The sequence below is a fragment of the Fukomys damarensis genome, unplaced genomic scaffold, assembly GCF_012274545.1.
Source record: "Fukomys damarensis isolate Sample0158 unplaced genomic scaffold, DMR_v1.0_HiC HiC_scaffold_23, whole genome shotgun sequence".
NCBI classification, from domain to species: domain Eukaryota; kingdom Metazoa; phylum Chordata; class Mammalia; order Rodentia; family Bathyergidae; genus Fukomys; species Fukomys damarensis.
This window is the reverse complement of record NW_022900935.1, coordinates 39861797-39888135: the sequence shown is the minus strand read 5'-3', so window position 1 is coordinate 39888135 and position 26339 is coordinate 39861797. Positions and strand designations below refer to the sequence as shown.

Here is a 26339-nt window from a genome sequence, read left to right as displayed (position 1 = left end):
CAGCCTCCCTGCCCTCGCGGGGAGCCCCCTGGCTGGCAACTCCAGACCGAGGCCCCCGAGCGTGGGCCCAGCTGTCCCACCCGCCTCGCCCAGTGTCGCCAGCAGACGCCCCTCCTCCCTGCGGATGTCTCCTAGGTATTTATCCAGCAGGAGAGCTGCGTGTGTGCGCACGTGCGTGTGTGTTTGCAGTGCAGGGGAAGCAGGTTAACATGCTTCTGAAGATCTGCTGTGTGGCACTGACCACCTCAGCTACACTCGGTATCTCGATCATTAACCTGTGTCGCTTACTGGAATGGGCGTGGGCCCCGAGTCCCCGCTGTCAGGCGCTGACCATGTGGAAGGCAAGGCTCGCTCTACTGTGCGTCCCTTTCTTCCCTCCTTCACGGGACCTCCTTCCTGTACCAAAACAGAAAGAGTGAACTTTGTTGTTTGCCATCTACTTCCTGTGTCATCTCTCGTCACTACTGAGTTTCAGAAACTGTGGTCAGCATTGAATTTGAGAGTTGGGGCTTGGAGGATCACTCTTTGACTGCACCGTGGCCAAGGGGGCTTGACTTGCAGGAGCGGGGTACAGGTCCAGGCCTGTTGTCCTCCTCCTGGAGAGTGCAGCCGGCCTGTTCCTGCCTCGGCGCTTCGATTTTTGGTTACATGTAAGTTGTAGCCTGTTAGGAAGCAGTGGTGTCAGAGTCGCATGAATCCAGGGCCCCTTCTCTCAAACGTAGCTGTGTGCTGCTATAATCTTTTCTGCATGGCAGTGGACCAGACTTTTAGCATACAATTTCTTTTAAAACAGACAGCAGATATTAAAGCTTCTCTGCGTCCTGTTTGACCTTGTCTCCTGACGTCCGTTTTTTGTTTCCGTGTGGTAGTATGTACGACACTCCCTTCTCCTTCCTCTTCCTTGCGCTTACTGGGGACAGTAGCGATGAAGAAGATGAAGAGGATGATGATAATGGTGGTGGTGATGATGAAGGTGGTGGTGGTGGTGATGATTTTTCTTGTGTCCAGTTTGGGTCCAGGTATCCGAGGAATGAAGTCTTACCTGCATGTGTGTTGGCGCTTAGGAACTAACCTCCAGGAGCACAACTTGGGGATATGTGTGCTTTGAACCCACACAGGACAGCATGAGCTCAGGTGGGGTGGCAGGTGAATCCAAGTGTGAGGGAAAAAGCAACACATAGGACAGATCTCGTACTTGTCGTCTAGTACGTTTGGGGGTAAACTTATAATCATTTGTCATAAACCTGAAAACAGGTTCAGGACCATTCATCAGGTTCACCCACTGTTAGGTCTAAAACAAGGGGCTCTTCTTTTCTTTATTGCAAGAATGTTCTTGACAGGCATGGTGGCACACACCTGTAATTCCAGCACTCAGGAGGCAGAGGCAGGAGGACCTCCACAAGTTCAAGGCCAATCTGAGCTACATAGTAAATTCAAGGCCCGCCTGAACTGCACAGCGAGACCCTGACTTGAAAAAGAAGAAAAGAATATTCTTGTGAGCTGCAGATCAGCAGCAGTGTGTACCCTCGGAGGCTTGTTTCTGTTGGTCCTGCTGATGGATTTCTGGTATTTAGGAAAGGGGCCAGAGCTGAGGCTTGGGTGTGCACGTGCGTGTGTGCGTGTGCATGCACGTATTCATTCTCCTCCATCCCCACCACCATCAAGCTTGGTCTAGGCCATTGGTGGCGAACTTATGGTATGCACGCCTCAGTCAGCTTTTAGTTACCATTGAAAGCTCCAGAGGGTTTGCCAACCACTGGTCTCGGCAGTCATGAAGAACATAGAGGCTGTATTGTGCGGCATAACTGGACTCCTCTTTCACCTCTGACCTTTCGCCTCCCTGAGCAGCTCCTTGTTCTCAGCGAAGCCAGGCCCCACTGTTACAGGGCCTTGAGTGCTGCTTGGGTTCCTAGGTGACTTTGAGCAGGAAAATGCAGCCCTTTCTTTCTGATCTTCTGACTCTGTCTTACAGTTTTGCCCTTAAATCCCAGTTTCCTCTGGACAGAGTTGGTATTTGTGCCTAGTGGTGTTCAAAAACAACCCCAGGCTATAAATAGGGCTTGGCATAGGCATCAGGGCCACTTGATTAAATTAACAGAAGAGCCATCAGATATCAATTAAGGAAGGTTGGTATTTGAATTAGGTTGAGCACTACGTTACCATTTGCCATGTACGTTTCCCAAAGGCCGAGGTATCCTTTCATGTCTGTGAAATCCTATTGCATGGTTGTAATTACGCGCAGGCATCTTCCTTGCGGATCACCGTCCACCTGTGGGAACAGTGCTTGTTGTCTGTGTTGCTGAGTTACCTGTGGGAGAAATCGTCTCTCTTCCTGGCCTGTTTAAGTCTTTCTCTGACCAGTGTATCTGGGCTTTGCTACTTTTCCTAATGCCTCTTTTTAGGTTTCTAACGTCCCAACTTTGCCTCAGATGTGGATTCTGTGGCTGATGGGGGAGAAATGTGCAGTAGCAGCCGCGAACCCTTGAGCACCGCGTGCCGATGCTGTGTGAGCTCTCAGCCTCTGTCACCGGCCCCTGTGGCCCCTGTAGCTCGAGAGGACCAGGGACAGGGAGGGCAGCGTCCCAGATCGGAGCTCACACTCTGCACCACTCCACAGTGCTCTGGCCTTTCCATCATTGCCCAGCAGTCCCTGTGTTCCTGTCCCTTATTGGCCACCTTGCTATCAAGAATCCCCATATCTACTGTTCCTTGGCCGAGAAACGCCATTGTTTTACGCTTTAGTTATGGAATCCTGTCCCGGTCAGTTCGTTGGCTCCTCATCGGCTGTCACAGCGAATAGGGATGATCCAGATTATAGATTAGGTGATAATTGTAGATTACTAGCAGATGTCAAGAAGGATGTGAAAGGGCGAGTTTGAGTTCAGAACCATTCAGACAGACATGGAGCTTGAAGACACGTGCATGGTTGGAACCAGGAAGAGGTAGGTAGCGGAAAAAAAAAAAAAGTTTTAATTTGAGCAGTCAGCAAAGAAATACATTTTTCTTTCTCCTTTCTAATCGATCTTCCTTGAACTTTGTATATTTTGAAGTAAGCAGTTTTTCTCCCCTGGTGCCAGGGATCGAATTCAGGATCTTGTACCTGCAAAGCAGGTGAGGCCCCACTGAGCTAAATCAGTGGTCCCTGAAGTCAGCAGTTTTAACCCTGCTTCTTGCCTGATAAGCCTAGTGCCCCAGAATCAACAGGGGTCAGGCCTATAATTCCAGCGCTTTGAGAGGCGGAGACAGGAGGATTGCAAGTTCGAGGCTAGACTGGCAATTTAGCAGTTACTGAAACCTTATCCCAAAATAAAACTGTGCTGGGGGCATAGCTTAATATGAAGGCCCTGAGTTCAATCCCCAGTACAAAAAAAAAGAAAGAATTGAAAGAATTCATAGATTGTCCCTGTTTGGTACCTAGGATCGAACTCAGCACCTTGCGCTTGCAAAGCAGGCGGCAGAACCATTGAGCCAAATCCCTTGCCTTCATCTATTAATTATTTTCCATGGTGACGACGAGGGCTCGCATCCGAAAGCTGAGACAACCCTCCGGAGTCTTCTCAAGTCCTGTGTGGAAGGACTGAGGACTGTGAGGAGCCGCTCCGTGCAGAGGGAACTAACAAGCAGGGCTGGGTTGTGACTCTGCACCCACAGGAGCCGCCCGAGGACAGTTTCCCAGGAAGCTGGTGACCAGAGGCGGATTGGGTGGTGCCTTCATTTTGGCTTTTGTTGGCTCTCTTAACCACTTAGAGGTTTCAGTGGAAAAAGTCACATCTTAAATGCCAGGCGGACCAGAGGGAAAATAGCAAAGGGTGAAGAAGCCTGATGCCTGCCTCCTCTTCCTGCTCCTTGTCACTGCTGGAGGGAGGAGGGGAAGGAAGCCCTGCCGGTCTTCTCCCTCGGCCCGCCTATGCCCTGTGGCTCGGGCCCTGTCCTTCCCATGGTGCCATCTGCTCAGGTGGGCCCTTGACCCCACGGTGTTGAACGTGAGCCATGCGGGCACGCACCCTTGCACAGGCTGCGTCTGTCTTCCCTTGTAGCATTTACACATTACATTCACCTTGGATCGTCTCCACCTTTAGGGTGTAGCTGCCAGCTCAGCACCTACCAAAGGGCCAGGAACACAGGAGACCCGCGCATGTTTGCTGAATGAATTTATAGTCTTTCATTCTGCACAGTTCTGACTTTGTCTTGGATTGAAAAAAATAAATTTCAAAGTCTGGTTTTTTTTCTTTTCTTTTTATTCCCCCTGATACTGGGGATCGAACTCGGGACCTTGTGCTTGCCAGGAAGGTGTTGTGACACTGAGCTACATCCCTGGCCAAAGTCTACATTTTTAAAAGTTGGTAAAGAAGCTAGGTATGGTGGCACACACTTATAATCCAAGCACTTTAGGAGGCTGAGGCAGGAGGATTGCAAATTCAAATTTAGCCTGGGAGGGAGACAGGCAGGGAGGAAAGAAAGGAGGGAGGGTGGGAAGGAAGGAAATGAAAGGATAGGATTGACATAGCTCAGTGTGAAGGCCCTGAGTTCTGTTCCTAGCATTGGGAGGAAAAAAGTTAATAATGGGTGGTTGATTATTTTCATTATAGAAAAAAGTCACAATGGAGGCCTTCAAGAAGCACATTTTCTTAATGTATTTCAAATGGAATTGAGTTCGGACCGATCTGATACTTCACAAATCCCCAGGGTGACATTTGTGGTATCTGCAGAAGGGTTCAGCTACGTTTCTGTTGTATGAAGTAACTGCGGGGGTCAACTGGACAACTGGTGTGGTTATTGGAAAAGGGTCACACAGTGTAGGTGCTCGTAGGACTCAATTTGACATTTCCAAGATTTGACAATGTCACAGTTGTAAAAGGGTCATGAATTTCAAAACAATTTTTTGAGGAATCAAAGTGCGAAACTTTTAATTTTTGCTTTTTGGGAGACGGGGCCTCACTGTATTGCCGAGGCTGGCTTCAAAGCCCTGGGCTCAAGTGATCCTCCTGCCTCAGCCTCCCAAGTAGCTGGAACTACAGGTGTATACCACCGTGCTCCACCTATTTTAAATACTGAAGAATTTTATTGATGGTATAAATTTGTGCGTATGTACTGCGCACCACTTTCTCCTTTGGTTTCAGTTCATAATTTCACTTTGAATCTCAGGACCCTCGAGGTAAGTCTTGACCGTGGACCTCTGAATGGCATAGATAGGGATGGGGCCACTTTTCCTGTGTGCGGTGATTTTCCTTTGGTGCATTTGAAGCACTTTGCTAGATCCTGGGGTGCGTGCTGCATTTCTTACTGTGTTCAGGTTTCATTTCATTTTTCCCTACTCCTGGAGATCTACTGGCCGGTCCGGTGCTTGGGTGATGATCCCCAAGATCCACCCACTCCCTGCTTTGCAGTCCGTGCTGTTTTTGGAGTGCCTCTCACTGAGTAGCCCAACACAGGGCAGGCAGACTCGTATGTATGTATGTGTATGTATGTATGTGTGTGTGTGTGTGTGTGTGTGTGTGTGTGTGTGTGTGTGTGTGTATATATAGATATATATATATATCTATATATATATCTATATATATATTGCTGGTCCCTCCTCAGCTTTTAGAGAGGAAATAATAGTCCCGGTGAGCAGGGATTGGCCTGGAATCTCATTGTGGAGCACAGGTCCACATCCTCGAGGAGCCCTGAGTCCACCAGATGTGTGAGCCCCGGGGGCCTGTGGGACGGACTCCTCACGGCTGCTGAGGACCTGAGTGTAGCACACATAGGAGGCTTCATTTCCAAAACGGAGACTTGCAAGGAATATGGGGCTTACTTTCAATGAAATGGATACCTCCTGATTTTCATTTTTTAAATTTATTTTGGTACCGGGAATCAAACTCGGGTCCTTGCGCTTGTGAAGCAGGTGGCCAAACCACTGAGCTTAAATCCCCGGTCCAAGAATTTTCATTGTAAACATGCAAATGATCTGTTTTTATCGTCCCCCGTGAGCACTGCTCCATGGAGAAGGACTCTCAGTGCCTGTGAGTGTAGCCTGCGTTCTCAGGGTTCTGCCTCGGGATGCATCATGAGAAGAGTAGGAAGGGGTCGCAAAGAGCTAGAAACTATTTTTCTCTGTTGTTGCACTACTCACTTTTCACTGTCGGGTCAGTTAGCAGGTACCTGCCACGAATGAGTAAAATATACCAAAGTATAAATTCCTGTAAGACATGAGAACGAATCTTCCCGTGTTTTAGGGTTCCCATGCTGAGCTGCCCATCTTCTCCATGACTCCAGTGAGGTGGCTTGTAGGTAGTTTAGTAACTTTGGAAGGCTGAGGCAGGAGGATCATCGGAAGTTCAAACCTCAGTGTAGCCCCGGCTGACCTCGAACTTGAGGCAGTCCTTGCTTTCCGAGTGCTGGGATTAGAAGCGTGCACCACCGTGCCTGGTCAAGGGAGACACTGTTTTCTTTGGTTTTTTTGATACAGGGTCTCACTATGTAGTTGAGGCTGACTTGGAACTCACTATGTAGCCCAGGCTGGTCTTGAACTCACAGCAATCCTCCTGACTCAGCCTCCCGAGTGCTGGGATTACAGGCATGCACCACCAGGCCCAGCTGGAAGATACTGTTTTAACAGTAGCAACAACAAAATAAAACTTGATATTGCCTTCTCCTTCAGTGAAATATTTTAGTATCATGGTTTAATTCTAAGATCAATCTTTATGCATATTTCCCCAAATTCTCAGGTCAACTATGTATATATTTTTCCAAATTAGTCACACATACTTGTCTAGCTAATATGTTACTGCTCTCAATTCCTCTTAGTCCTTTTAGATTCTAGCTTCACTTGTCTGTCCTTGGTTGAGGTAGGGATATATCTCTCAAGTTCCTAATATTCTTCTTGTCCTTTATCCTTTTCTCCAGGTAGCATTAGTTACTTCCTTTTCATTTCACAGTTCCCTGATTGCATAGGAATCATTGCCCAATTCCTGTGCCTCCATTCATCTCTTTGTATATATATATTCTTGGTACCAGGGATCGAACTCAGGACCTTGTATTTACAAGGCAGGCACAGTGTCACTGAGCTAAATCCCCAGCCCTGTTTGTACTATTTATTCACATCATATCATCGTGTGAGCTATAAATCCCGTTTGGTACATGACACCTGTCATAGTTGGCCTTAACTTTAATTTCCACAAGCCAAACCTTAGTGATTATATTTGGCTTTTGTCTCAGAGAACAGTTACTGCAGATAATGCTGCCTCTTCCCATGGGCCCCTGCTGACCCTTGATGGAACACTGTCAGGTTATTTCCTTGATGCTGGCTGCAGATGCAGCGGAGGGCCTAGGTTTAGGTAGCAAGTGAGCATAGCAGGTGCAGAGTTTTTGTTTATGCTCCTTTTAGAACTTACTTGCCTTTGCACTGGAAGGTCTGGAAATTTTTTTGTTACTGCAAATATGTTTGCGCCTAGTTCTTAACTGTGCACTTTCCCTAAGCCCCAGACCTGTTGCCAGACATTTTTGCAGATCTGTGCTGTAAGTTACGAGTACGGGAGAGATCTTCCCAGCCTCTTGGAACTTCCGTCCTAAAGAGCTGAGCTGTGACCATCGCAGTCTGGCTTCCCCCTCCCTGGCTGCCCGAGTATTGCGGTCAGTTTGAGTACTTGGGATGTCCCTTCAAATGCTTAGCTCTCCATAGCAGTGTTTGGTCCTTCTGGTTTTGTAAGTTGCCACTCCCAGTGAGATAAGGTCCCCTCCTTGGGTCTTTGGGCTGGGAGCAGGAGACAGGCTGTTGCCTCCCAGGGGGTTGCATGAGTGTTTGTGCTTTGTCCTGTGTGCAGGGATCCTAACCTGCTTTCTGCTGCAGAAACACAAGCTGTAGAAAAGAAATAATCAATAAGGGTGGAAAAAAAAAAAAAGGAAGGGAGGGGTGAACATCAACATTTCTTTTTTCTCTCCTCCAAAGTTTGGGAGCCTCGGGAGGTGGAGCAAGTAGCTGGGATTCCTACAGCGACCATTTCACCATTGAAACCTGCAAGGAGACAGACATGTTGAACTACCTCATTGAGTGTTTTGACCGAGTTGGAATAGAGGAAAAAAAAGCACCAAAGGTAACAGGAAAGAGAGCCTACTTGTATGAGGACCCCCCACCCCAGGAGGGTTCATTCATTCATTCAGCCCGGAGAGGTGTGGTGGAGCATCCGGTGTGCCGGGCACTAGAGATGTGGCCCTGAGCACCGCCCTCAGAGAAATGCATCCTGGCCAGGGAAGGACACGGCCAGCTGGCTCTGAGCCCTCTCTGCTGCCCACCCTACTAGCTGCTGGTGAAACGTGCCGGAGTGGTCATAGTAGTGCCCAGTAACTGAGGCGACTTGAGCTTCCGTCCCTGCAGGGTCTCAGCGAGTTCCCTGGAGCCCTGTCCTAGAGGCGGCGGCGTCGTTCTCTCCCTGCTTCATGCAGCAGAGGAGCCACGGCCGGCTCTCCTGCACTCAGGGAGCTGCACCTCTCTGGTATTTTGAGCCGTCCCCCTTACTTTTCTCTCCATTCTAGTTCTGGTTTTCACTGGAAACAAATCTGGGGGTCCACCTGTCCCCCTCACAGCTGTGCAGGGCCTCTGGGGAGCTCTGCACTTGATCTCAGCCAGAGCAAACAGCGTGGACCCAGCTCCCAGCCCCTCTTCGTTCTGACTGCAGACGTAGTTTGCTCTCCTGCTGAGGAAAGAAGATGGTGCCGGCTTCTAGCTGTCACTCTCCTCAGCCTGGTCAGCTGTGGGAAGGCCGGGCTTACTTTGTCCCTTCTCCCCATGGCCGCCTTTGTCTTTCAGATGTGCAGCCAGCCATCAGTGAGCCAGCTTCTGAGCAACATCCGCTCGCAGTGCATCTCCCACACGGCACTCGTGCTGCAGGGCTCGCTGACGCAGCCCAGGTAGGAAGGGCGCTTGTGTCCCATGTGCTTGGTGTCCCCAGGGAGAGGACCATGCCGCGAGCCAGGCAGCTCCTTTCTTCCTCTGGAAAGTGGAAGGCTTCCATCAAGGATCTGAGATCCTCTCCTTCTCCAAAACACTCATCTTCCAAAGGCGTACAAAGCATGTTTTAAAAAGAACTTTGTTATACCTGAAACTTTGGTGTGCTTTTTGAAGTAGGTCATACGCAGAAAATTAGTAATTTAGCCTAAAACCAACTGTTTGACATTGGTGAAGGGATTTGATAAAAATGCTAGACCCTCCCTTTCCACTCCCTGTTTCTGTTACTTAGTAATAAAGAACGAGGTGGAAAGGATACTTTGGGAAAGGGGCCTAAGTGCTACATTGTTTCTGACAGTTCCTAAAGATTTCAACACTAATGAAACATTGTATATTTATTTTCTTTTATGCAAAAAAAAAAAAATCTGAAGGAGGGCTGGGGATCTAGTTTAGTGGTTCCTGCTACCAAGCAGAAGGATCCAAGTTCAATCCCTGGTCCCCCCCAAAAAAAAAAAATCTGAAGGAGAAATGACAAAGTTACATTTATTTTTTCTAGGTGGTTTTGCTTTCTGTATCATAACCATATATTTTTGAAACGTTTCAAAAGGAAAGAAAATTAGATACATGTACCAAAACTTAAAATGTTCCCTGGTTAAAAAGTAAGTTTTTCAAAAACTAGTGCTTTTTTCTTTTTTCTTTTTTTCAGTTTGGATGAGGCATAAATGAGTAAAAGAGCCAGATGTGGTGGTGCACGCCTGTATTCCCAGCACTCAGGAGGCTGAGGCAGGACGATCACTGGCAGTTTGAGGCCAATCTGGGCAGCATAGTGAGTTCAAGACCAGCCTGGACTATATAGTGAGACCCTATGTAAAAACAAAATAAAATAACAAATAAAAGAAACATTTAATGTTTTATTGTTTCGTACTTAGTTTTTCTTTATTATTATTTTTTTCTTTGTGATCCTTGGCATTGAATCCAGGGACTTTACACTGAGCTATATCCTCAACCTTTTTTAATTTTGAGGTGGGGCTCTCACTAAGTTGCTCAGGCTAGATAAAGCTTGCAATCCTCCTGCCTCAGCCTGCCAAGTGCCGGGATTAAAGGCATGTACCGCCATGCTCACCCTTAGTAGTTCATTTGTAAAAGGCTATATAGAGATGGAATCTTTGAAATTTGCTATAGTAACTCTTTTTAAAGTCCAAGAAATTTTCACCAAATGATGAGAAAGATTATCTTTTGCCTAAAACTGTTGTGAAGAATATCTAGAGATTTCAGGTTTGTCTTGCCTGGTGTTGCCATGATGTTTCTCATGCCCATGTGTTGTGCATGGCGGTGACTTCATGGCGGTCCTGGCTCTCTGTGGTCCGCAGGTCCCTGCAGCAGCCGTCCTTCCTCGTGCCATACATGCTGTGCAGGAATCTCCCTTACGGCTTCATCCAGGAGCTGGTGAGGACGACTCACCAGGACGAGGACGTCTTCAGACAGGTAGAGCCTCATTGCTGCGGCCTCTGTGGAAAACTCCTGTTCCCACATGTGAACTGCACATGCAATGTGCTTAGCCAGAAGACAGACTGCGCTGTTCTGTGGAGGAACTTGGACTGACAGCAGCACTGTTCAGTGCGTGTGTCCCTTTCAACCATTGGTCAAGTGTTGTCTTTTTTGTTTGTTTGTTTTTTAAGACGGGGTCTCACTATGTAGTTGAGACTGACCTGGAACTCACTGTGTAGCCCAGGTTGGTCTCAGACTCACAGCGATCCTCCTTCCTCAGTCACCCAAGTGCTGGGATTACAGGCGTGCACCGCCATGCCCGCTAGTGTTGAGTCTTTTAAACAGTCTGTATTGGGTGTTTGGTAGGCTTGTTCATTGGTTTTGTTCATTTGTTGTTTGTGACAGTTTATATGTACACCTAATTCAGACTGTCCTTGAACTTGCAGTGAGCCTCCTGCCTTGGCCTCCCAAGTGCTGAGATTAGACGCGTACCACCACATCCGGTGCTGTGCTAAATGCTTTGGGAAGAAGAAAAAATATAAAACCAAGCTCCCAATTTGAAGGAGCTTTTAATGTAAAAATAGCAAGAGAGCATATAAGACAGGATGTACGTATATTACCACATTAGTAGTGCTAAAAATCAGTTCTCTGAGTTTGTGGGACTCATAAATTAATGACCAGATTGGATCAGTGACAGTCTGCATGTCATACAGGATCCCTGTGTTCTAACCACCATACCAAGAAAGCCATCCTGTATCTTATTATTTACCTCATCCTTTAATTATGTGCCCCCTGTTCTGGTATCTCCTTCAACAAAGTCGGAGGGAAATGCAGCTTGCCATTGCACACTAATACAGCTGTTCGGTCTTGGGACTTTCCTGCAAAGCAAACCTTAGGCAGCGCCTCTAATTGCATTCTGATATCCCTGTGTTTAAGATAAGCATTTTGCTTCATTAGTGTTCACACAGGACCTTTCCCTTTTTGAAAGAGTTTTCGTAAACTTTAGGTAAAATTTGCTCTTTTGTTTGTTTGGTACCGGGGATCAAACTCAGGACCTTGCACTTGTAAGGCAGGCAGCAGAACCACTGAGCTAAATCCCCAGCCCTATTTCTTCTTTTGTGACCAGAAAGAGCACCAGAGTCATTTGCTATAATTGGCAATGGTACCTTTTGCTCTGCTTTATGTTGAGTACTTTTTTTTTTTTTTTTTTTTTGGTACTGGGGATCGAACTCCAGTCCTTGCGCTTGCGAGGCAGGCGGCGGAACCACTGAGCCAAATCCCCAGCCCTGTTGAGTACTTTTAAGGCCTTCGAATTTTCAGTTTTTCGAGCTGTGTTCAAAGTGTTTGTAAGAGAAGAACTCAGGACTCAGGAACAGAAATTCCAGTAAATGTGTAGTGCTATGTCTGGACTTCATTAACTGCTTATCTTCATTGATGGCCTTTTGGGCTGACAGGAACATGACAGTGAGCTTTGCTTCTTCACAAAGAGAAGTGAACTCCACGAAGAGCAAGTAGCTGACCTTGGAGGTTTAAGTAGAGCACCCTTATAGGTGGAGTGTGCATTAACCAGAATTTTTGTCCTATTCAAAAAGCTGTCATTGCCAGGGATGTACCTCAGTGGTTCTGCCACCTGCCTCTCAAGCACAGGGTCCTGAGTTCGATCCCTAGTACCACACAAAACAAAAAGGCATCACTGGTGGAACCTAGCATAGTTTCAACTATATAGTCAGGGTATCAGCGGAAATAGTCTATTATGCCTATTTTATTCATAAACATATGCAAAGTTTATGAAATCAGCTCTTTGCTTCTTATAATTGATATGTAATTCACTAGCATCAAATTACACCCCAAAAGAGGCCCTTTTTGTGGTGCTGGGAATGGAACCCATGGCCTGCAGCATATGAGGGAAATATTCTGCCACTGAGCCATACTCCTATCCTAAATTCTCCATTTTAAGGTATACAATTCATTGGGCTGGGAGTGGTGGTGTAGGTCTGTAATCCCAGCACTCAGGAGGCTGAGGCAGGAGGATCACCATGAGTTTGAGGCCAGCCTGAACTACATAGTGAAACCTTTCTCACAAAAATAAAGTATACAATTCATTGACATTTAATTCATTCAACAGTGTTGTACAACCACCATAGACCTGATTATTTTTAGTCACAGAAATTTTTTTTTTTTTTGAGACAAAGTCTTCCTTTGTAGTTCAGGCTGGTCTTGAACTCACTGTGTAGCCCAGGCTGGCCTCAAACTCACAGCAATCCTCCTTCTTCATCCTCCCAGATGCTGGGACTACAGGTGTGTGCCACCATGCCTGGCCTAATCATAAAATTCTTAGGGCTTTCCAGACAATTAGTTTGTGTATGTGTGATATTAAACTGGGACAACAGGATTTGCTTCATGCATACTAGGCAAGCTCTCTACACTGAGATACTTCCTTGGCTCTTTATTTTTTTAAATTATGAGATAGGATCTTGCTGAGTTGTCCAGGCTGGCCTCGAACTTGCAACCCTCCCGGCCTCTGCCTCTAGAGTATCTGGGCTCACAGGCATATACTACTGTCCTGGCCTAGCCACTCCCTTAGCCTTTGTTATCTTTTCCATTATCATCAGTTTTGTGTAGAGAGAAACAGGAAAATGTAGTTGCTGAAGTGTTTACCTTTCTGTCTCATCAGTGTGGTAAATGTGCAAAGAATTTAGGATTGGGAGTGAATAGTGGTAGCACTTTTTCTTTTATCAGTGCTGAGAGGCATTTGTTTGAAAATAAAAATTATTATTTAGAGTATAGAGATCATATAAATAGCATAATAATACTTGGGTGAAAATACTGTGCCTCATAGTATTATGTCTACTTACTATAGATTAAGCCCTTACTTGGACAAGAGGATAGCTCCACTAGAAACAGTACAAAGGTTTTATTTTTATCATTCCTGAAAGAATAAAAGATTTATCTAGAGGACCAGTTGTGAAATTTATTTTCAAGGTTCTGGAACCTTCTGTTTGCCTTTTCTTCATGACAATAACTCTGGTGCTCCCCACACCAGTGCCTGAGTTACCGCTCCGTTTTTAGCTCATTGATGAAAGTGCATTACTTCTTCCCTGGAGGGTTGAGTTGTGGAAACTGGAATGATGTCTTCCAGAGCAGTGTTGATATCTCAAGACAACCCTCCCCAGCACTCACATGTAGGGCAGGAGGGCAGGTGGCAGGATTTTGGTCCTCTCTAGTCTTTAAACAGTGAAGGTTCTCAGTAGGATGGGGTGAATTAGGAGAGGGAATTTCCCGGCCTGTTGGCAGTCAGCATGTCAGCTGCTGTTTACTACATTTTCTAGTTCGTGGGAGTAGCCTTGAGTCCAAACCAGCCCCTAATCATATGCTCAGAAAGTGTGTTATAAAATTTGAAAGTGAGCTGTGCATTGCATTAGCCAGGATTAGCAGTAAAATATTGAAGTACATTCGAACGCCCTTAGCTGCAGCAGTAGCATCAGGCGATTGTAGCAGTTGCACCGTGGAGGGTGCATCATTTGGACATTATTGGCTCTCTTCACTCTCAAGGTTAGTAATGTCCACAGTTCATCAGTTGTTCTTGTTTTCCTCCAAATCATAAATACTGTCAGAGCTGAGAAAATACCGAGCATTTAGCCCCACTCCCTTGTGGGTGACAGACGCTTGGTACTGGCGAACACAGCCGCGAGGGCAGAATGTGGTTGATCAGAGCGGGGACCCCATGGTGTCTCTCGGGGCTCCCAGTTCGTGGGCTTCTGTCACCTCCACAGTAGCAGGGCCCCCAAGTCCTCACCGCATCACCCTGGGGTTGGCCTCCCCAGCAGACAGGAGCTGCTCTCGATGGATCTGTTCCTGGGGAAAGTGTGGAACTGCCTGCACCCTGAGCTCCAGTTCCTTGCCTGACATGCTGCTCACGCTTTGTTTTCCATGAACTTATATTTGTCATTTTGATTTTTCTCTTCCAGATCTTTATCCCCATTTTGCAAGGCCTGGCTCTTGCTGCCAAAGAATGCTCCCTCGATAGCGACTACTTTAAATACCCCCTCATGGTAAAACGTTTTTCTTTACCATAGTCAATACATGTTTTCTTTGAAAATTGTTTTAACGTTTTTCTTTCAGGTCTCTGATGAACCTTAATTTCCGATTGAAATCGCGGACCGTGGTGCTGCCCGTGCAGGGTGCTCGGCTGGTGTCCGGGTGACACGGTCAGCAAGCAGCCTGGTCTCTTCCACGCTTCGGGGCCCTGGGCAACCAGCACTGCGCTGTTGCAGTGTACTTTGCCCTACTGTGTGGCTAACAGGAAGGTTAATTATTGGCACCCTTCGTGTTCTCCAAACAATGAGCATGCCATATTTGGGATCAAATTGTGTTTTTAAAAAAATTAGTGATGCAAATAACAGGGCAATATACTAAGGAAAGTTACACAGTGTATCTTTACTAATTAACTTCGCATAGCAAATCTCAGAGTAACGCTTGTTCTCTACGCGGTTGGTACCTGGGTTTTGCTTGGGAAGTAGATGAGGGTAGCTCCTTCCAGCTCGCAGAGCAAGCGTAATTGATGAGCAGAACCTCTGGCTGCTGGGAAACACTGGACCTGAGATGAAACTGAGGGCCTCTTGTCTAATCTGATTTTGCTTCTTTGAAATTGTGGGTGAAAATGTTTAAGAATAGTGCTGAATATTTTTCATTCTAGAACGAGGAAGGAAAAAGTGTCAAAACATACAGCTGGTTTACCTGAAGTTTATATACAACCTGGTAAATTAAAAAGTTTTTTATTAGTGCATATTTGTCATACATATTGATCACATTCATCATAGGGAATTTGTACCTGTGCATAATATATCTTAATTATTTTTTCCCATTCCGCTCTCCTCCCTTTAATCCTTCCTGTTTCCATTTCTTTCTTCTAGTTTCTCTTTTTTTTCTTTTCCTTTCCTTCCTTGCCTTCTCCCCTCTCCCTTGTTTGCCTTCTCATTTGAACAGTGTTCTTCCTACTTTTCAATATCTATCCTCCCTTAAATTCCCTCTTTACCCTTTGGCTTTCTCCATAAGAGAAACAATGTGATATTTAAACTTCTGTGTCTGATTTATTTCATTTAAGATTATCATCTCAAGGTGCATCCATTTTCCTACAGATGATTCTGGTTTATCTTTTGTATGGCAGAGTAGTACTCCATTGCATGTAAATACCACATTTTCTTTTTTCTTTTTTTTTGGTAACAGGGTCCTTGTGCTTGCAAGGCAGGCAGCAGAACCACTGAGCTAGATTCCCAGCCCATAAATGCCACATTTTCTTTATCCATTCATCTTTTTATGATCATATGAGCTGTTTCCAAGGTTTAGCTATTATAAATTATGTTGCTATAAACATGGCTAGACATATATCGCTGTAGTATGTTCCTTTTAACTCTTTCTGGAAGGTACCCAAAGAGGGAATAGAATAGCTGGGTCAAATAGAACCTCTAGTTTTAGTTTTTTTCGAAATCTCCATACTGATTTCCACAGTGTTTGTACCAATTTTCGCCCCACCAGCAATGGAGAAGGGTTCTTTGTTCCCCACAGCCTCACCAGCATTTGTGATTGGTTGATTCCTGATGGCAGACATTCCTTCTGGGGTGAGATGGAGTCTCACTGGTGTTTCAGTTTGCATCTCTCAAATGATTGGTGATACAGCTTGGTAAATTGAGGCTGTGGTTGAATTGACTTTATTTTACTATATTTATTCCTTTTGCTTATTTTACTGACTTGATTGAATTCCACCATGAGCTCAGTGCCCATCGAGGATGTCCTGTGCCTGGCACTGGGACATGAGCTCATAAGACCAGGTCTTTTTTTTTTTTTTTTTTTTTTTTTTCCTCATACCAGGGATCGAACTCAGGTCCTTGTGCTTATGAGGCAGGGGGCGCAACCACTGAGCTAAATCCCTGGCCAAGACCAGGTCTTACGCAAAATGAAAACACGGCACAGCAGCTGGGTAATCACACTGTGACAAATGCCGACACAGCAGTGGACACAAAGGGGACATTTGTCTACTATTTATTTATTTTCGTGAAATTAGGTCTCTGTGTAGTTCAGGCTGGCCTTGAACTCATGGAGTAGCCTAGGCTGACCTCCAACTTGCAAAATCTCCTGCCCCAGCCTCCTGATGGGATAACAAGCATGCACCACCACACCTGGTGATATCTGTCTGTTTTTTTAAAAATCAGTACTAACAGCACTAACAGGCTGAAAGGTAACGATACAACTGGGAAATTAGAGGATGAAGCAAGAATTCTTCTAAAATACTTTTGAATGGATTTATGCTAGGGCGCTTTGCATTGCACATGTTATTCAGGTTCCTAATAAAAATGTTAATCCTGGTTGGGGATGTAGCTCAGGGGCACCGCGCCTGCCTGGCAAGTGCAAGGTCCTGAGTTCGATCCCCGGTACAAAAAAGAAATGTTAGTCCTTATGTATTGTTCTGTTTGTGGCAGACAGAACAGGAAGCAACATAATCTGATTATGGGGAGTTCAGTCAGGAAATGGTAGTTATCACTGTATTTTGTAAATATCTCTTCTGGAGTTACTGGCTTCTGGGACATGGTTTGAATTAGCTTCATGTTTCAGCAGGGCACTTTCATTGTCAGATGTTAACCGAATGTCCTTGGTCAAGAGACAAAGCCCACATTGCAGTAGGCAGCGATTTTAGTTGGGACCTTTATGGATTCTTATCTAACACTGAGGTTGTGGGCCCAACAAGAGAGGCAGGCAGAGGAAGAGAGCAGGTGCCGAGTTCAGAGGTAGTGAGGCTTGTTGACCCCCGCTGTGTCGTGGGCTTTGGGGTCACCTGGGGAGATCTTTCCTATTGCTGGGGCCCAGCTCTGGCTTCAGGCACTGTGACTTAAGTAGGAGCCAGTGAGGCCCGGGACTGGGATTTTAAGACAACAGCAAAGCCTGTGAGGACTTGGGCTTGTCCACAGCTCCCTGAGCCTTACAGGCCCTCAGAACAGCCTTAGTGCCTAAATGCACCAACCCGAAAACTTCCCCTGGGTTTATAGCAACTTCTGTAATAGCTGTGTCCAAATCACAGAGAAAATTCAGTTTGTGTTCAGCATTGTTGAATCGCCAGGGTGACATAAAACTGTCTCCATCCCTAAAAAATGTTTGTCATAATTCTCTAAGTTAGGGAATGATTGATGTGCTGAAGGAAAGTGTTGGATTTCTTATCAATACCAAGTCATGCTTTTAACTGTGTTCTGAATTTGGTAGCTTATGAAATGCAGAGTGATGGGTAGCACTGCCAAGAGTAGCTGCTGAAAGTTAACGAAACAAGCATTTTGACATAGAAAGATGTGAAATGAAAATTTGCCTTTTGTACAAACATAGACCTTTAAACCTAGACAGATGCACAAAAATATGTCTGGAAAACTGTCAATCAGTTTCAGTATGATTTTATTTTATTTTATTAATTTATTTTTATTTTTTTGGTACTGGGGATCGAACTCGGGTCCTTGGGCTTGCGAGTCAGGCTCTGGAACCACTGAGCTAAATCCCCAGCCAGTAGGGGTTATTTTTAAGGGTAAAGTATGAGCGAGTTTTACAATGAATGTGTATGTTGTTTATTAAGTAGAAAAAAAATCACAAAGCTGTAACCATCGTTGCGAGCACACACCAGTTTTCATAGCAGCACTGAAAGCCTCCTTTGCACCAGTTTGAGTTGTGATGGCTGTGAGTGATTCTTTCTGATCTCGTTTCCAGGCGTTAGGTGAACTCTGTGAAACCAAGTTTGGGAAGACACATCCCATGTGCAATCTGGTGAGTGCCCACCTTGCACATGCCCGCGTATGTGGTCAGGATGCCGTCCCCTAAGTAACGCCAGCTAAAGACCTCTAGGAAGGAAATCAGCACAGAGCTGGGGTGTGTGGTGAAATCACTGTTATATATGGTGTTTCCTGCAACAAACTTACTTGCTTTCTTCTGATTGTTTGGAGGGGGTCAGTATTGTACAACTAGAATACCAAAGCCTAGTTTATACCAGAGTCCTCTGGATATTATGAGAGTGGGTCATTCCAATGCCACCAAAAAGTATCTTGTGAAATGGTAGGAGTGGGAGGGCTCTTCCCTGTCTGAGGTGAGAGAGACCACCAGGGACCCTGACAAGGTCGCCCCTGTGCTGAGGGGCGGCAGTGCCGGCGGGGCGGCGCTGATGTCGAGGAGGCAGCTGCCGGAGCTCAGTCCATGTCCCCCACAGGTTGCCTCTCTGCCCTTGTGGCTGCCGAAACCCTTAAGCCCCGGCTCCGGGCGGGAGCTGCAGAGACTCTCTTACTTGGGAGCCTTCTTCAGCTTCTCCGTCTTTGCCGAAGACGATGTAAGTACAGTGGCCATCCACCCTCAGTCCTTTTTCTCAGGTGTGCATTGCGTGCTGACTGAACATGTTCCTCCTCCTTCCAGATTAAAGTAGTTGAAAAGTACTTCTCGGGGCCTGCCATTACCCTGGAGAACACTCGCGTGGTCAGCCAGTCCCTGCAGCACTACTTGGAGCTGGGAAGGGTAGGTGCTGAGGGAAGAGGAGCTGTACTTAGGCAGCTCCTTCCATTCTGTGGGCAGGAGGCTGCCTGGTTCACAAATACTGTTAAAAGTGAGTTTGATCCCAGTACTTGGGAGGCTGAGGCAGGAGGATCACGGTGCATTTGAAGCCAGCCTGAACTACACGGTGAGGCCATGTCTCAAAACAACCACAGAAAACAATAAAAACAATAAAAAATTTTAAGTCAGTTGAGCTTTAAAGAAAGAAAACTTCCTATATATAAGGAACAGGTGTCTTTTTAAATTTTTTGTTTTGTAATACAGAGATCCCTAGTCCACCACTGTATCACCCCAGCTTCCCAAGCCTTGAGTAATAACTGCAGCTAACCCATACTACCTCCAGTGTAGCAGCCCTAGGCCAGGGCCCTGCCCTTAGGGCCTTGATCTCTCTGTACCTGGAGCAGCCAAGCAGCCTGTTAATTGTGCTGGGGTCGAAAGCTGTGAATTTGCACACACACACTCCCTCACCGACCCACTTATCCCTGAGGTAGATTAACGTGTCTTCAGTTGTGAACGCAGAAGCATATCACAGGCTTGGGTAACGGTATTTTGATCATGGGATGGAAGTAATTAAGGCCACTGTATTTACTAAACCTGTAGCTCTGTCCTCCACTCTGCTGCTGGGCATCTTGACACCGAGCGTGCATGCAGATCCTCCTTCCCCCGTGCTGGCAGCCTCTCCGGGAGGGACTGGAAATAGGAGAGGGGCGGGAGTGGGGGACAGGCCAGCTGTTCTGGAGTCGAGGAATAAAAGGAAAGCATTCAAAATGAGGTTACTTTTTCTCTTCCTTTAAAAATAACTGCAGCAAGAGCTCTTCAAGATTCTGCATAGTATTTTGTTAAACGGTGAGACCCGGGAGGCGGCCCTCAGTTACATGGCAGCTGTCGTCAATGCCAACATGAAGAAGGCGCAGATGCAGGTAGGTTTCCCAGGCCCCGCTTTTGTCACCTGCTCCCCCAGGTGTTTCCCTGGGATGTGGGAACACGGTATTGACCGAGACCAGCATCCTCAGGGTCAGAGAGTCGGTGCCTAAGTGAAATCCATAAAAAAATGAAGCCAAGAGAAGGACATGTGAGTGAGTAACTGTACCGTGCCAGAGGGGAGGTGCGGGGTGAGTTTTGATTGGGTGCAGGAGCGTCTCTCTGAGGTGACACTTGGTCAGAGGAGAGAACCTTCTGGGTGCGTGCAGGGCCCAAGGTGGAAGTAAGTGGCTTTTGCGTAAGCCCGACACACAAGACTGGGCGCAAGCTGTGGGGCACACCTGTAATCCCAGCCCTCAGAATATTGGGGCAGGAGGATTACCACAAATTCAAGATTGACCTGGGCTCCATTGTGAGTTCAAGACCAGCTTGAGCCACATAGTGAGACCCTGTCTCACGGCAAATAAACAAAAAAGAGCACCCTTCCCATGACACTCAGAAGCAAAACAGAATGTATGGAGAAATGCGTGGGGTGACTTCTGGTGGTGGTTCCTTCCACCTGTTACTAAAAGTGGGACCGCAGAGAGTTGCAGAGGCATGCCTCAGTTTCCCCATCTGCTAACTGAGGATAACAGTGACACCTAACCTGTGGCTTTACTGTAAGTGAAGCTGCTGGGTTGGTGTCAAGTGCTTCCCTCAGCAGGTGCTGTCATTCTTATAATCATTGGCTCCTTAATGCAAGGCTGAAGGTGACACTGAGCTGTGTCACATGGTAACTGATAGGACTGGTCATTAGATTTTGTTTATTTTTGTTAGTGCTGGGAATCGAACTCAGGGCCTTGAACATCCTGGGCAAACACTTTTACCACCCCAGCTATAGCCCCAGCTCTGTTCTGATGTTTTGGCAGGGAAAGAAAGAAGAGCCCTCTCTTCTTGTGTTTCTGCTCCTTAATGTGGAAGCTTTAGGGCAAATCACTTCCGTTCTCTGAGCCTGCATTCCCTCCCTCCTGTGTAAAATGTGCACAGTATGTTACTGGCTCCCGGGCTGCCCCTGCAAGTTCATTGAGGGAGCGTATGAAACCTTCCGCAGTGGATGACTGCTCACTCTCAGTGCTGCTCCTAGAACGACAGTGGCGGCAGCCTATGTCTGCTCACTGACTTCAGCATATGGTCACGTTTGAATGGTCAGTCTGCCTTCGTATTAAGTTGTGTGACAATCCCTCCTCAGATCATTATTTTGAATCCTTTTTAATATTTCATAGACAGACGATCGATTGGTGTCTACAGATGGATTTATGCTGAATTTCCTCTGGGTACTGCAGCAGCTGAGTACAAAGATCAAGTTAGAAACAGTTGACCCCACGTATATATTCCACCCGCGCTGCCGGATTACACTGCCCAACGACGAGACGCGCGTGAACGCGACCATGGAGGACGTGAACGAGTGGCTGGCTGAGCTCTGTGAGTAATGCGGGTGCTGTTGCTATGGGCGCCACACGTGCCACGGGATGCCGTTGCCTTTCCTACAGATGTTGAACAGGTGGTTTGAAAATATGACTGTTTGGAACATGTATCTATTCGTTTTTCTTCTCAGAAATGTAAAACATCACTTAAGGACAAACAAATCCCTGTGGCGTTTGTTTCCCCGGTATTGTGAAGTTACTCACTGAATAGGGGGAATCCGCACTCGGCTCTGGCGGCCTCGTAACCAGGAGGGAACTGCTCACCATGGAGCAGCCAGGGAGCCGGAGGGTCAGCCTCAGCCTGGCACTTCTCTGAGTGTCACTGTGACCCTCGAGTCACATCTGTAGACTTAGAAATTCCCAGGGCCCAAGGGTTCAAGATATACTTAAAAAGAGAGAAAGAGGGCTGGGGATTTTTTAGCTCAGTGGTTCTGCCGCCTGCCTTGCAAGCACAAGGATCCAGGTTCGATCCCCAGTACCAAAAAAAGAGAGCGAGAAAGAAAATTGAATGGAGGATTTGGCCCAACTGTGAAGACAGAAGAAAGTTGTAACATAAGGAAAGAAACAGACCACTAGAGATAATTAATATACATGCCTTAAAATGTAAGCATGCCTTTTAGAGAGGAAAAAAAAAGGAATATAGAAAATAAAAGGGGAAAGGCATGCTGCACGATTGGTAAGGGCCCACTGTTCAGCACGTAGAACCATTAACAAATGTGGAAGGACCAGACGGTTCTAACGGCAGGCAGTTTTCTTATGCATGGGAAAAAAAAAATCAATACTAGATATTTTACAGGAAATAAAATATACTTGGGTGTAAAGGGGACTTACTACAGGAGTTGTACATATTGAAAGAAATTCAGGTTTACTATTACACATCTGTAAATTAGCCCAAAGTGGTGATAGCATGGCGAACCTAGGGCACGTGTGCCACAGTGGGCTGTTTGCATCACTGAAAGCTCTAAAAGGTTTGCTGTCACTAGCACAGGATGTAAGTCTGTGAAGAAATAGATGGTATTAAATCAGTTTATTTAATCTAAAGTGAATTCTGGGGATTCATAACAAAATTTATTGAAGAGAAAGGGAGGCTGCTTAAATAGGTTTTGCGGGGGAGGGTGTTTTTGTTTTGTCTTGCTCCTTGAGACAGTCTGACTGTGTAGTTTAGGCTGGCCTCAAACTCACAGAGAGGTTCCTGCTCCAGCCTCCTGAGTTCTGGGATTACAGTTATTCACCCCCAGGCTTGTGGCCTGGCTTTTGAGACAGGGTATCACCGTGCTCTCCCAGGCTGGCTTGGAACGCCTCACCTCAAGTGATTCTTTAGCTCATTGCCCTACCTAGCGGAGCCCTCGGGCACATGCCACCACGCCTGGAAGGACAGGAAGAGTACCTCCTCATGTTCTTTAGCCAGTTAGGGTGACTGTGGTCAACTTGCATTTCAGAATTGTAGAGAGGGCCAGGGATTTAGCTCAGTGGCACCATGCCTGCTCTTGAGTTTGATCCCTGGTACCAGAAAAAAATAAAAAAGATAGCTAGAGAGAAGATTTTGAGTGTGTTTGAGGCGATGAACAAACCAGTTACCCCAATCTAATCTAGTACATCATATGCCTGATTTGAAATAGATCACCACACCCTATAAATAATATGATTATTTTCTGTCAATTAAAAACAAAACAAAAAGGACCTGGGACTTAGCTCAGTGGTGCTGCTACCTGCTTTGCAATTGCAAGGTCCCAAGTTTGATTCCTGGTACCAAAAAAACCCCAAAAATATAATACTATTATTCTCAATAATTCCATTTTTCAAGGTATATTCCCAAAGCTGAGGGGAAAAAAACCCATTCATTAGTCTTTTTGGGGTGTTTTGTTTCTTTTTTGGTACCAGGGATCAAACTCAGGACCTTGCACTTGCGAGGGAGGCACTGTGCCACTAAGCTAAATCCCCAGCCCCTGTTTTTGATGTGTTTGTTTGGTTGGTTGGTTGGTTTTTTTTGAGACAGTCTCACTCTGTACTGGAGACTAACCTGGAACTCACTATGTAGTCCAGGCTCGAACTCACAGCTTCAGCCTCCCGAGTGCTGGGATTACAAGTGTGCGCCGCCACGTCCAGCCTTAGTCTATTACTTATAATAGAGAAATTAGAACAAATGTGCAGGGAAATGGCTGTGGAATCAATAGCTTATCACTACAATTCCATTTTGAGAGTTAAGTGATAATTGTGTATTGGAAAATGGGAGTGGTTCATACGGCGCGTCAGGACACACGTAGTCAAAGCTCATGGATGGACAGCTACATAAATATTTAATCAGAAGGGACAGGAGATGTGATAGCAGAGCTCACAGGGATTCGGTTGTTCCTATGTCACCAGCTAAGTCTGTCATTTTATATAGTACCCTGAACTCCTTCTCGGCGGGCTGCAAGTTTTATTTCTCACTCACTGCTGGGTGGCTCTGATTTGAAATCCATCGCCCAGTGTAAAATAGCAAACCACTGGGAGTTCGAGCTGGCCCGAGCTTAAACGTAATGGAGAACTGGAGTGTAGTTCCCCACGGAACTGAGCTTTTCCCCTGGTTGAGACTCACAGAAGAATTTATCCCGGTCATGTTCTCTCCCAGATGGAGATCAGCCTCCGTTCTCGGAGCCCAAGTTCCCCACTGAGTGCTTCTTCCTCACGCTGCACGCGCACCACCTCTCCATCCTGCCCAGCTGCCGCCGCTACATCCGCAGGCTCCGCGCCATCCGGGAGCTCAATAGGTGGGTGCTGTGCTGGCTTCTCCCTGGCCGATGGGGGCACAGGGTGTACGTGTGGGGTGGGGTCCCTGCGCCTGTGTTACTGGGGCTGCCTCCACATCCGGGCCCCTCAGTGGTCCTGAGTGCTCACCTGGCAGTGACCCAAGTGCAGAGTGCTGGCGGGTCCTCTCCACTGCCTTCATTAAGTTTTTCCTTTGGGTTTGGTTTTACTCTACTGGGAAGTACGTACGTACGTACTTATTTATTTATTTGGCTATAATGGGAGATTGAAACAAGGGACATTCTATCACAGAGATCCATTCGTGGCATTTTTTAATTTTTTGCTTTTAGCAGGGTCTCACTAAGTTGCCCAGGGGCACTTGAACTTGTGACCCTCCTGCCTCAGCTTCCCTGAGTGCTGGGGTTCCATGTGTATGCCACTGAGCTCGGCTTCAGGTGGCACTTTTGAGAGTCTCCTGGCTTCTAGGTGTACCCTTCCCTCTCTAGACTGTGAAGCAGTGAACCCTCAAGCTATGACAGGCCTGACATACAAACAACTTGGGTTATGACTATGACTGGGGTTTTAGTTTTAACTTATGTCCAAAGTCTTGAGTTAAAACCCAAATGCCGGCTGCTTGTGCTTCCAGATGGTCTCAGATACAGATTTAATCATTAAAGGTTCTGGAACACAACAACATCCTTTCCTGTGTGGGATTAACTGAGAAATTCTGAGCTCAGATCTGCCTGGAAGAAAGTGCAGCCTAAATTTATACAGGAGAGAGACTTTGAAGGCTGTGTAGGAGCCTGAGCCTCACAGTGAATTGAGTTCATAAGTCAAGGTTCTACTGTAATTGTGTTCTCCTTTGGTCAAGGTCATTTATTCCTGACAGCTGGTGACCCCCCTTTGGGCCTGTTAGTCTGTGGCCTGCTGAGTTCAGGTGGCCAGGTGGTCAGGTGGTCAGGTCCCCTAACCAGCTGACATCACAGTTTCTTAATCCACGCATTTCTCCCCATGCACTGGCACTTCCGGCCAAATGAAAGTCACAGGAGTGTGGAAGCAAACCTTTTTTGGGGACAGGGTCTCATTATGTAGTAGTTGAGACTGTGTAGCCCAGGCTGGTCTCGAACTCACAGCGATCCTCCTGCCTCAGCCTCCCAAGTGCTGGGGTTACAAGCATGCGCCACCATGCCCGGCTAGCGAACCTTTTTTGAACATTTGTATAATAGCAAAACCAATTCCATTCTTTGGTCTACTCTGGCTTTGAGGCAAACTATCTCATATTTACACTGCTACAATCTCTTATTAATTATAATATTTACTCCAAAGATTCTTTCAGGGGGTTTTTGTCTAAAGATAATCATGTTGCCTGTAAATAACGATAGACTTTTTTTTTCTTTCTCTTTCTCCATTCTGATACTTTTATACTTGAGCACACTGGCTGTAATTTCTAGTACAGTGTCATAGAAATGCAGGGAATACTGTGCCCTTTATCCTCGGGATCTATTCCGAGACTCCCAGGCTATCCTGTGATTGACGGTGGGTAACTGAGAACATGGATGGGAAACTACCTGTAACCTTGACATTTGTCTTGTCCAGTGGGGGGTGGAAAGTTTTTTTATATCCTCTGCTGTCATATTGAGGAAATTTGTATCTGATGAGATCACTGACTTTTTTTTTAAATGTGGTTTAATGCATTGGTTGATTTTCTGATATTAAACCTATTTTTCATTCCTGAAAAAACTCAATTTTTATAATATTGTTTTTATATTTCACTGGATATTCAATTTGCTGATATTCTTTTAGGATCTTTTGAGTCTGTGCAAAAGAAAGATTGGCCTATAATTGTCAATTCTTTCTAAGTTCTTAGATTTTGGCTCAGAGAAGGAACTGAGGAATGTTCCCTTTTAAAAATATTCTCCAAACCGGGCATGGTGGTGCACGCCTATAATCCCAGCACTTGGGAGGCTGAGGCAGGAGGATCGTTGTTAGTTTGAGACCAGCCTGGACTACATAGTGAGTTCCAGGTCAATCTCAACTATATAGTGAGATGCTGTCTCAAAAAAACCAAAAAAAAAATAAAATAAAATAAAAAGTTCTCCAGAAGAGTTCATTGTACTGTACATGAATTATGTTATTTCTTCTTTAACTGATGGATAATGATAAAACTATCAGAAGTTAGGTTTTCCACTAAGAATAATTTAATTATAGATTTTATTCAATTAATAGATTATTTTGATTTTTGTTTC

The 26339-nt window shown here is 46.1% G+C and overlaps 1 protein-coding gene across 2 annotated transcripts in view; it reads left to right on the top strand.

Moving 5' to 3' along the window:
• Nucleotides 1-26339, top strand: part of Ube4b (ubiquitination factor E4B) — a 113768-nt gene that overhangs the window by 57526 nt on the left and 29903 nt on the right. For both annotated transcript variants that reach the window (XM_010628085.3, XM_010628086.2), the window contains exons 7-16: nucleotides 7931-8075; nucleotides 8789-8889; nucleotides 10297-10411; nucleotides 14383-14466; nucleotides 18155-18211; nucleotides 18648-18764; nucleotides 18848-18946; nucleotides 19789-19902; nucleotides 21166-21364; nucleotides 23978-24116. In XM_010628085.3, the coding sequence (XP_010626387.1) occupies nucleotides 7931-8075; nucleotides 8789-8889; nucleotides 10297-10411; nucleotides 14383-14466; nucleotides 18155-18211; nucleotides 18648-18764; nucleotides 18848-18946; nucleotides 19789-19902; nucleotides 21166-21364; nucleotides 23978-24116 (1170 nt within the window). The remainder of the gene's footprint in view (nucleotides 1-7930; nucleotides 8076-8788; nucleotides 8890-10296; nucleotides 10412-14382; nucleotides 14467-18154; nucleotides 18212-18647; nucleotides 18765-18847; nucleotides 18947-19788; nucleotides 19903-21165; nucleotides 21365-23977; nucleotides 24117-26339) is intronic.